Source organism: Heptranchias perlo, chromosome 30 (genome assembly GCF_035084215.1).
Source record: "Heptranchias perlo isolate sHepPer1 chromosome 30, sHepPer1.hap1, whole genome shotgun sequence".
In the NCBI taxonomy this organism is placed as follows: domain Eukaryota; kingdom Metazoa; phylum Chordata; class Chondrichthyes; order Hexanchiformes; family Hexanchidae; genus Heptranchias; species Heptranchias perlo.
Genome location: NC_090354.1, coordinates 17,142,999 through 17,155,366, shown reverse-complemented (window position 1 = coordinate 17,155,366; position 12,368 = coordinate 17,142,999). Strand labels below are relative to the sequence as shown.

The following is a 12,368-nucleotide window of genomic DNA, read 5'->3' as shown; positions in this document are numbered from 1 at the left end:
AAAGTTGTTCAGGATATTAAGCCTCACTGCCTCCAGTTTGTTGTGTTGCTTTTCTTTTTAAATGTAATGTTATGTTTAGTGCTTTATTTTTTTTCCTTCCAATTATTGTGCTATAAACTTGTCAGCTATCTGGGTTGACCCTACATGCCTTTTAGATTCTGTGGTAATGTCTCTGGGTTTCTATCCCACTATGAACAGGACCTGGTTATGCTTCTTTTCTGTGCATTCATTAGTGCTAATATCCCTAGATCTGATGCTCTTGTACTCTTGTAAAGCTTAACAGCTCTAACAAAAATATCGTCTTTTGCTTTTATAAGCTCTTGTAACAAAAATATATACGTTTTACTGTTGAAAATATTTATACTAAAGTCCTGTGTTTGCATTCACTAAGGTTATATATTAAAGAAACTTTGCATTCTAAGCTCTGAAGTCAGACTACTTCTCGCAGTTTACAATGTAAAATATCCAAGACAGAACATATGTCCAGAGACATATCAAAATGTATCAGCCCATGTAGAATGATAGCTATCCAGGGAAAGATTACTAAAGTGTATATGGTTCTGAGCTAATCTCCAGAAGTAGCACACAGGATGCCTCCATAACATATCTGTGAAATCTATATTTTTCATATATGCATGCAGCATGCAAAGACCCCCATTACTGGTGAATGCTGCAGAATTTGCTTTCCATAATGTGATGGGGCATGGCAACTGTGGACCTCGAGTGATGTACAAGTGGCATTATCTTAAGATTTAAATAGAAAACTCCAACAAAAAGTATGAAACAAGTGCCTTTATTAAACTTTGTCATACAATACTAGGGGGTAGTCCTCTATTAAAACTTTCTAAAGTGTTTCATGAATTAGGCTTGACTGCTGTTTTGTTTAATCCAGACGAGTCTCTATATTGAGTCCCAAGTTGATGAAGAACCGCCTTATGAGATATCAGAATGGGTCATTGCAGTAGCAGTGCTGGCAGGCGTTTTACTATTGAGTCTGATAATACTCTTACTATGGAAGGTATGTTGCACTTCATTTTCATAGAGCCACTTCATGGACCAAGTATTCTATAAACTCAGGGCTCAAATTAAGGCTACAGTAGCCACTAGGACCAGGAGCTAAGAAAGATCATGGACACACAAGAAAGATCACTGGCATGCCTGTAATCTGGACACTTACCATCCTACGTCTTGCCTATAAGTAATTCTTGGAGGCAAAATATTTATACAATGCCAATCGAATGATCACATGCTGTAGTTGGACTAGATTGATGAATACTCACTCTCATTACTACAGATCTGCTTCTGGTCCCTGTCTGTAATGTTACTTTGAGCCCTGTAAACTGCTGTTTCTGATGCTCGAAATAATTATCATTTTTGGCGATAGTGTAAAACGGGCGATGCAATGCCAATGGAAGAGAAAATCGGGAGAGGTGTATGCCAATCTAATATCGCCTGTTTTACACAAGCGCCAAAAGTTAACCTTTTGTTTGCCTTAGTAATAATCCTCTTGTACCATAAGGTTGTTTTCAGGACTGGACTGTCATTATTCCCAAATATATTTGACATTAGACTAGACTAAAGTTCAAAAAGAAACAAGCTACAACATCATTACGGTTGATTTCTGAGTAAAGTTCAAGAGCCATTACTCTTATTCAGATTATCTGAATTTAGAAAACAGCAACGTTTAGGTGAAGTTTCTGGTTGCCAAATGGTTTCTTTACTTTGAAGTGTGAGGTGTCTGTTTTGCATAAACAGTCACTCCAGCTAATTTAATCTGTTAACACATATATGGACTATATTAATGTCAGTGACCTGATATTGTTGCATAAATAATTTTATCTGTTTGGTTTACTTGAAAAATGACCCCTAAAGTGGAGTAAAATTTTTAAAAATCAAACAGCGAGAAATCTAAATAATTAGACCATAGAATGACTCATATTCAACAAAAACAGGGATATTGTTTTAAAATGTGATTATCCTATAACGTATTTAGAAGTTTTACAAATCACATTGCATTTGATTTTTCAGTCATTAAGTGTAGAAAGCTCTCATTCAAATGGAATGCTGTTTGTGCTATAAGGTAAAAGTCAGCATACTGCAGAGCATCTGGCCTTTCTGTTAATCAAATGCTTCATCAGAATATCTGTACAGTAGAATAGAACCAACCAGAAGTTGTAAATCAAGAGGAAGGGAATGCACTGAGGCGATGAGGCCGTTATTATTGCTATTAAAAATTATTTGTGACTGATAAGGAACCATCTTATTTTGATTATATACATTTTTTTTTCATTTGATGGCTATGAGCAGAATTTTGTTAACTTATAATGTGGAACTGAAATCAATAGTCAATTGAGGAATATCCCACAATATTGTTTAAAAAATCTGCTCATTGGTCCTATTTATGTTGTGGTTTGTGTTTATGAAAAAGATCATAGTAATCTATTTGCTTAACAGACAGTTTGTATGCCATAAATCTATAGTGGAGAAATTCTCCATCCTTTTAAAACTCTACTGTTTTCAGCTGGTCATTTATGAAATGTTGCCACATTGTCTGATGCCTTTTCATCTTCCAGTTACTGGTTGCACGACTGTAATGTAGCTTCTGCCTTAATTTTTTTTTCAGTTTTGACCCATAAAGTGAGTATGCAACATGACTTATTCTAATTCATTTGATACTGAGATGTGGGGAAGAGAAAACCTTTTGCGCAACAGTGCCTCCTAACCTCTGCCCTCAATCAATGACAATTTTAATTACCTCTTGTCACTGACACCCCAACTAGAGGAAATAGCTTTTCTTTATTCACACTATCAGCATCCTTCATAATTTTAAGTTATATTGGATCTCCTTTTAGCCTTCAGTGGATTAGTTGGTGTCAGACTAGCTGATTAGTTTGAGACTTTGAAACCTCACTTACTAACCTGCGTTGAATCACCTGAAGCGGTGCTGGACCTGGACTGGCCAGTTTTACTCCTTCTTCTGTCTGGAAGTTTTCTTTCCAATGCACAGTAGTTTTTGCCTAACCTGCACATTCTACAGAGCAGGTGATATGTGGTTACAAAGGAGCCTCTTTCCATGATAGACCAGTATGCAATTTTAGTGGCAATTGAACCAGCCAATAAAATGAGATTAAAAAGGAAAAATGACCTCTACAAATCCTGTAGGAAGAAAGGGACTGACTACAAGAAAATGCAGAAACTTGTTTAATGGGTGATTAGAGGGACAAAGAGAGACCTGGAATAAAGCATAGCAGCTGAGGCTAAACGTAACTTTAAAAAAAAATCCTTCAGTTCACAACAATAAGAGGTAAAGGTGAAAAGTATCAAAGATGGAAACTGGCTTGAAACTGAGGATGAGCACAGGATAGTAAACATTCTGAATGATTACTTCCTCCGAGTATTCATGAGGGAAGACATGAACAACATACCCTCCCTAAACATAGATATCGCAAATAAAATCAATGACGATATATAAATGAGATGGAATGTCTAGAAAGGCTAAATGTGCTCAAAGCAAATAAATCCCCAAGGATATAATGGAATCTATCGTAGTGTTCTGAGAGAGACTAGGGAAGAACCATTGAAATATTGAGTCATTATGAAGGAGTCAGTGGACACTTAGAAGGTAGCAAGAGATTGTAAACCAGCTGATGTGTTGCTCCAATCAAAAAAGGTAACAAAACAGACACGGGCAACTACAGATGCATTAATCTTCGATCCCATGTATAATAATAGAATTGATTATCGGAAGCAAACCTGAGGATTTACAATAATAATAATGTACTAAACAGCAGCCAACATAGATTCAGAAAGGGAAAGATTCTGCTTGACCAACCTCCTCAACTTGTTTGAAGAAGTGACAATCCAAGTGGGTTGTGGAAAGCCCTATGATATGACTTTGACTTCCAAAGATTTTTGACAAAGTTTCACATAGAAGGTTATTAGTTAAACTCAAAGCTTTGGGGATTCGGGGTAAACCTTTGGAATGAATAAGAAACTGGTTGAAGGGTGGAATATAATGAGCACTTATTAGAGGTGTTGTCTCGCAGTGGGGGAGGAAGTACTGAGTGGGTTGTCCCGGGGTTCAGTGTAGGGACCACTACTGTTTCTAATTTTAGATAAATAATGTAGGTTCAGAAACTCAATGCATAGTGATTAAATTTGCAGATGATACCAAACCAGGAGGGACAGTGGAATTGGTAGATGTAGTTCAGCAATTACAGAATGGGTTGGATAAAATATGTAGACGGAACAATGACAGGTGAAATTTAATGCAGACAAGTGTAAAGTGCTGCACGTAGGAAGGAAAAATTGAGGACACGTATTCCATGAATGGGGTTGAAATAGTTAAGGGTGAAACGGGAAGAGACCTAGGAGTCTTATTAGACTCATTACTTAACATGTCCGACTTATGTAGAGCAGCAATCAACAATAGGATGTTAAACTACATAATCAAAATGATAAAATATAAGTCAGACAAGGTAGTGATCTGGTAAGACCACACCTTGAATACTGCATCCAGTTCTGGTCACCAAGAAATAAGAGAGTCATTCAAACACTTGCAGTAATGCAGAGAAGAGCCCTAAAGTGGATCCTGAGTGTTGGGTCTGAGTTATGAAGAAAGATTGGAGAAATTTCAGCCTAAAGAGGAGGCCACCTGAAAGGTGATCTTAGAGGTATATAATATTGTTAACAGAATAGAAAAACTAAACCTGGAATACTATTTCAAATTAAGTTGCAGGAGTACTGCAAGGGAACATATGTTCAAACTAGTAAAAGGTAATTTGAGGACTGATGTCAGGAAATTCTTCTTCACACAAAGTGACCATCATGTGGAACAAACTTTCAGATTTGTAGAAGCAAAAATCCTGGAATCATTTAATGAAGAATTGGATGCTGCAATGGTGGAACTTCAGGATCTTTCTGGCTGGATGAATTAAGCTGGGCCAAATGGCTTTCCTCATCGCAATTATCCTGTCAACAAAAAGTGTTAGATCATTAGTGGGTTTTTTTTTGTCAAATAATCTTTGATTTGTTGATCACTTTAATTGGATAACTTCCTTCTTTATAGTGTGGTTTCTTCAAGAGAGCGAACACACGAGCCATGTACGAAGCCAAAGAGCAAAAGGCTGAAATCAAGATTCAGCCATCAGAAACTGAGAGGCTTACTGATGATGACTAGTGCTGGCCAACCTCACCTCCTGCACTTTTTGGTAATACAGTGTGCAGTGATTGAATAGGGCAGGTTAGGGGGCTGGGGATTTATTCTTGGATAATCTTAAATAGGGTAGATGCCTATTTTCCCTTTCTTGAAATGTTATCTACTCCAAGAATGACCATTACTATGTTTATTTCAAATCTCAAGTTGTTGCAGAGTTGTTGTATCCTTTTTTTTGCAAAATATATCATTGTAGAATTTTCCTACAATTTTCTCCTCCATCAACCCCCCCGCCCCGCACACTCCTAAAAGAACAGTTTCATCCCAGGGAATTGATTGCCATCATTGATTGTCCTTGCATGATATGCCCAAGAAGTCAATTTTCATGCCTGAGTCAAACTTATGAAATTGATGGGCAGGAGAAGACCAGCTTGTCCATCAAGCCTGCCCCACACCTCGTGATGGCTGAAGCATCATGACTGAACACACCCCAAGATAGGCCTCACCGTCCAAATTTGCTGCCTTTTCCGCCACTATCCTGCCCAAATTCAGACAGGATATTGGATAAAAATCCATCCCAACATTAGGCTATTCGACAGTGAAAGGCTTCACTGAGCTTGATCCTGTCATCACCTAATATCCCCACATTTAGATTTTCCACAATCATGGGATAGTAATTGGGAATGGGCGTTCTGGCTGATCTTTGTGGCCAATTGTAGTGTCCTTCTTGGCACTGGGCCTGAGATTAGCTAGCTCAGCATCGAACCAATTGATAAACATTTGTCTTCTAATATCACCAACAGTAATTTCTAGCTTTTACTGCTTAAACAATTTTCTTAAAATGGAAAAAAGTGGTTAATGTTCATGGGAATTCTGTAACAATTTGATTTTTAAAAATGAATTATGATGGTGATGCTTAGAACATTTCCTTAACACCTTTACTATGTTTGTATTACTTTTTGTGAAGCCATGAGAGGTGACAACTTAAAAAAAATGCTAACCAACTACTTACTAAATGTCACTACACTTTTTCCTGTGCCAAAAGAAGCTTCGGGAGAAAGGATTACTTTATTCTGCTTCGTGTGCAATTCCAGTTTTCCTTGCCTTTTACGCTGTGTGGAGTGGACTAATCCTCTGAGTTCTTTTTTCCAACAGCTTCCTCGTTTATCTGAGTTTCTTCTCTAATTTCCACCTGCTGATAGATCATCTTTTTGTAGACTAAACTTGTGGTCTGATTTCTCCTTTTGATTGCAGTGATTTTTCTTGCAAAGCTTTTCAATGTGGATGTTAGCAGTTACTAACTTTTCTCTTTGCCTTCCTATATTTAAATGGATGAGTGAATGACCAACATCAGCTGCTCTGCTTTTAGTACACAATGCGCACTTTCAAAATTGAAATGCGTCAACTAAAATGGGACCGTTCTAACGCCACCTCTGGGAGGGTCCCCTGCTGCAGACATTGCTGCATAATATTTATTCCACCATAACAACACACAGTAAAATCTTACCAACATTTGACATGATTGACACAGCTTAACTAAATCCATTGTCACATCCACTACATGTACATACTTCAACAGGTGAAATATATCCCTTTTTTTAATAATTTGTTCCCTTTTTCCCCATTGGTGCAGATTTTCCTGTTCGTTCACCTGGATCATTTGAGCGTGGTGAATACAGGAAAATCAGGCACCGAAGAGCACATGCACATAACAGAGCCCGCCGGATTATCTGTCCATTAATTTAAATGGATGGAAAATTGGGCAGATTCCATTATGAGCATATGGACCTTGGCGTCCTTTTTGATCCTGAGCTGAGCTTCCAACCCCATATCCACTCAATCATCAAGGCCGCCTACTTCCACCTCCATAACATCATCCATCTCCGTCACTATCTCAGCTCATCTGCTGCTGAAACTCTCATCCATACCTTTGTTACCTCTAGACTCGACTATTCCAATTCTTTCTTGGCCGGCTTCCCATGTTGCACCCGCTGTAAACTTGAGCTCATTAAAACTCTGTACCCTAACTCACAACAAGTCAAATTTACCCATCAACCCTGTGCTCGCTGACCTACATTGGCTCCCGGTCCGGCAACACCTCAATTTAACAATTCTCATCCTTGTTTTCAAATCCCTCTATAGCCTCTCCCCTTCCTATCTCTATAACCTCCTCCAGTACTACAACCCTCTGAGATTTCTGTGTTCTTCCAATTCTGGCCTCTTGCACATCCTCGATTTTCATCGCTCCACCATTAGCGGCCATGCCTTCAGCTGCTTAGCTCCTAAGCTCTGGAATTTCCTCCCTAAATCTCTCCTCCTCTCTACCCTTCTCTCCTCCTTTGACGCTCCTTAAAACCTACCTCTTTGACCAAGGTTTTGCTCACCTGTCACAATATCTACTTATGTGGCTTGGTGTCAAATTTTGTTTGACAATCGCTCCTGTGATGCACCTTGAGATGTTTCATTACATTAAAGGCACTATATAAATGCAAATTGTTGCCAAATTGGAAGCTGTGGTCAGCTACCTTAGCCTCCCCTCCTCCTGTTCCCCATTCCTGACCATACAATATTCTATAGTTTCTGCTCCATTCCTCCATAGCCCTTTCAGACTTACCTGCTCCATGAGACCTACCAACTGCTCCCTTGAACCCTCCTAATCCAACTTCTGAAGACTCAATTACCCCTCCTTGGCCATTGCTCATTGACATTGTTAACTGCTGTCATCACCTCCACTTAGAAAGCCCATCTCCTACCCCTATGTCCTCTCCAACTATTGGCCTGCCTCTAAGTTGTTCTTTCTTATCAAGTGCATCTTTCCCATCCAAATGCATTCTCACCTCTCGTCACTTGCTGTGAGATCCCTTCAGTTTATTTTCCATCATGTTCACAAAACTTAGATGATCCTCAACAAGGTAAGAAAGTCATCCATTGTGACTCTGACCATATTGCATTAAATCTTGTTATCTTCCTCAATCTCTCAGCATTCTTCAATGCAGTTAACTACTCGATCTTCCTCAACCACCTTTCCTCCAAGGTACCAACCTCTCATGGTTCCACTCCTCTATCTGTCCCAACACAACCAGCACATTATCCTTCCCCCAAGATTGCATGCTTGTTCCCCTCCTACACTTTGTCTACAAGTTGCCCCTCCCTCAGTGACGTTATCCACAAGCATCGGGTCAGCTTGATGTACGCTGATGACACTTCGCTTTACCTCTCCAGTATCCCTGTCAACTCATAGCCATGGATGTGCTGTTTGACTGCCTGACTGACATCAAGTTGTGGATGAGCCAGAATGTTCTCCAGCTAAACACTGGCAAAAACAAAGCCACCCAGTCAGCACCCACCAGAAACTCTCCACCTTAACCTCCAATCCCATCACCTTCCTCAGCTGAACAGGATGGTATACAATCTCAGTTTCCTGTTTGACTCTGAACTGAGCTTGAAACCCCACATTGTATCTGTATATTTTCACCTCTGTAACTTTGCCTATCTACATCCCTACCACACCCACACTCACACCACTACCGAAACTATCATGCCTTTGCCACTTCCAGGCTCAACTGTCTCCTCACTGGTTTCTTAAGCTCCACCCTACATAAACTCCCAACTCATCCAGAACTTGCATTCTGTTCCATACTGGTTCTACTTACCGATCCTCCCAAATTTTCACTGCCTCTATTTCGCAGTGCAATGATTTCAAAATCATCCTCTTTGTTTGTAATTCCTCCATGGCATTGCCCCATCATATCTCTATAGCCTCCCCTATCTCTATGCTCCAGCTCACAATGCACTGCTCCAAAAACATGTACATACGTACCCCTCCCTCACTGTCTCTGACTCTAAACCTTCAGTGATTATGCCCCTGCATTCTGGAATTCTTTTCCTGACACCCTCAACCTTGCTTTTTCTGTTTCCATCTTCAAAGTCCTCCTGAAAGCCTATCTCTTCAACCATGCCTCTCCTAACTCCTGATTGATATCCATTTTCACCCCTCCCTCTGCACCGACCCCCAACCCCGGCAAGGTGAAGTGGCTTTGGCACATTTTGCCACATCAAAGGTGCTATATAAATGCAAGTTGCTGTGCCCCTACTGCCATTCCAGTTGAGATCAGCTAACTCAGCAGAGACTGGGAATCAAATCTGGTCTGCTTGGCTCTGCTATACGCTGTTTTTAACAACTGAATATCAAAGAGGCCCATCCTCTTTTTTATTTTCCGATCTAAAAATTACATTGGTTATCCACAGTTGACACACCCCTAAAACAGTAGTTGTATTGGTCAGTCGCTACATCACAAGCAAATTCCACCCTAAGAAATGCATAACCTTTCTTTTGTGACCTTTCTTCCTTGAGCAGTGTGGCTTCTTCAAGAGAACCCGATACTACAGGAGTATGCCAAAGTATCATGCTGTGAAGATCCGCAAAGAAGAACGCTACTTTATCACAGAAGGCTTTACAAAGAAGAAGACCCAGAAGAAGCAATGGGTAACAAACTGGAAAGAAAAGGACAATTACTAATGATTGCTTCTCCCTGAATTTAAAGGGGCCACACTGCTGTGGTCAAATACTTTCCTAGGTAATATTACAGGGAACTGGACCAGTGTACAAATATTTCTGTTCACGTTAGTTTAGTTCTATTTATGATAACTTATGTTTCAGCCAAATGCAAGAAATTTTTTATGAGACAAAGTTTATAAAGCACAGTGGGAATAGCTTAGAATCCTCTTGATGCCTTTTGAAGCTGATCTTTGAGCTACTGATAGGTGCAGGAACTTATTTTTCCCAGTGGATTAGATTGTTATTAAGAGTTCAATGCACTGAAATATGGGGGTGGGGGGATAAAAGTATTAATTTACACAAGAATCATGACGGCAGTTACCACTTAATGGGAAAGTTTCATTTGTGCTAAATATATTCTAAAGCAGCATGGGTTGAAGTTTAATTTATGGTGTTATAAAGGGAAGATAGGTCCCTTTTGAAATGCAGTTTTTTTTTGAGGGGAGGGGTCTATTTTTGTTGAAAATCAGTTTAAGAGCCCTTGAAAAGGTTGCGGCCAGCCACGATTCTGCTTTTTTGAGAGCATGAATTCAAACTGAGACCGATCGAGCCAACACAATTGGATATCTGGTCTTATTTTTGTGCTGCTGGCGTTGCATATCCTTTTTTCTGTTCCACACTGTACCCTGCGATAGAACTGTTTCCATGATAATATTGTAAATGTGACGGCCTAGATTATAGGCATATGACCGTTCCCTATGTGCCCTGTCTACTGAATAGCCATTGCAGATTGCAATATTGAAATGTGTTTCCATTCTATGTCATCGATACGCAATTATTAAAGGAGAATGAGAAGTACAAAGATTTTTTACCAGTACACTTTTTATAAGTGAAATATCAAACTTTTGATATCTCTTTGATATCCTATGAAACATGGTACTGTTTTCTTTAAAATCCAATATATATAGTATTAATAAGGACGCCATATACCAATGTGTTTTCATTATTGACGAGATATCAGTGTGAAACATTTGATATCATCCTGTTTTATCACTTAGTATAAATTCAGATTGAGGTACGAATTGGGGTTGTAGACTTATCGTTTGCCATCCTGGTTGCTGATTTGAAAGGCAAGCTAACGTGATGGAAACAAAGGGTTAATGAGATACCCACTTACTCCAGTTCAGTGGTTTTTTTTACACACATATAACTAATTATCAAATAAAGAGTCTTATTATTTAAAGAAAAAGCTATTGTGACAAGTGAAGTGTTTGTGTGTGCAGTGATTAAACCAAAAGTCTTTCTCTTTGACTTGAACAATCACAATGGCAATCCTCACCTTCTGTAGTTATCGGAGAGAAAGGAAGGTTCCTGTATGTATATGTATCTTTACTTTCCATATTAGTAAATTGCCTGTGGTGTTGTCCATGGTCAATTGATGAATATAACTTTATATATATGTGTATATATAAATACAAGATGGTGATGGAGTACGTGGAAGGAGGAAGTGTACAGCCTATGCAAGACTTTTAATCATGTATAGATTGTGAAGCTTAGATTTAGAGTAAATAAAACATCAGGTGACAAGTTGCTAGAAATTACAGCTGCTGACATTGGCAACTGAACGTTTAACCCATTTGTATAATATTCCTCTGAATTATATTTTAATAGAGGCGTCATTTCATTTAAATAGGTTGGCCTCTCCGTTAAAATACAGGACAAAATTGCTGTTCTCACCAATAGTAATTAAGATTTGCTGAGCTGTAGTAATAGTAATTAAGATTTGCTAAAACCTCCAGTAAATGCAAACATTTTGGTTCTATCACAAAGATTTTGCTATTTTTTTTTAGATTACTTGTGTATTGTAATGTTATTTGGCAAACTGCAACCAAGCCAGAATATATCTTGGTGCACACCTGCAGCCTGATGCAGTTAGAAATTTAAAAGAACGGTATTTAGTTTGGTTGTAGACCTTTTGAAAATTTCTATTTTTACACTCTACATTTTCTGGAAGGAGAGTGTTTTAAGTTTAAATTGTTTTTATTTTGGCAATCAAAAAATGTATTTAATTATAGTTCTAATTGTTGTGTAGGGCAATTTTTATTGTCTGGATTGTGTAATCATTGTATTCAAAAATGTTATTCTTTTGGAAGTACACACTTTTTAAAAAAAAAATAGAAACTGTCATTTAGCACATCTAGGGTATTTCTCCATCTTGTTTTTTTTAAGGTCTGCTAAGCTTCTAATCACGATCAGAAAAAAGTGAGAAACCCCCAAAAAAATTATTTCTGAAAAAATAATATTGATTTTTATATATTTTAAAATGTTTGTACTACTTCCTCCTTTCCTCTTCTATGGCAACGGAGAGGGGAGACATGAGACCAATGTACTGCCAGACCTGTGCATCAACCACTTTTAAAATGGCCACTGAGATCTGCAACAATAGCCTGAAGTGTACAGCTCACTGTTTACTTTTTCACTTACTTGAGGTAGAGGGCAAGAGGCAAAAAGGCACCTAGTCTCCAACCTGAGCTCACCATGTGGGGAATTGCAGACATACATTTGAACTCTCCATGGTACTAAATAACATGCTGCTCCAGGGGCTGCCATTCTGATTTCATACTTGTTAATTTAGTGTTAAACCCTTCTTCAGCACTTTAAGGTTCATTGATAATGACTAGTAACTGAGAAGGATGCAGATTTTTGTTGACCATC

General features: G+C 38.6%; 1 protein-coding gene across 1 annotated transcript in view; it reads left to right on the top strand.

Annotated features, from left to right (window-relative positions):
• itga3b (integrin, alpha 3b) overlaps nt 1-9,601 on the top strand; it is a 135,318-nt gene extending 125,717 nt beyond the window's left edge. Inside the window, exons 24-26 of the mRNA XM_067968987.1 lie at nt 893-1,018; nt 5,069-5,210; nt 9,513-9,601. Of these exons, the coding sequence (XP_067825088.1) occupies nt 893-1,018; nt 5,069-5,179 (237 nt within the window). The 3' untranslated portion in view covers nt 5,180-5,210; nt 9,513-9,601. The remainder of the gene's footprint in view (nt 1-892; nt 1,019-5,068; nt 5,211-9,512) is intronic.
• The last annotated feature ends 2,767 nt before the right edge of the window (nt 9,602-12,368 follow it).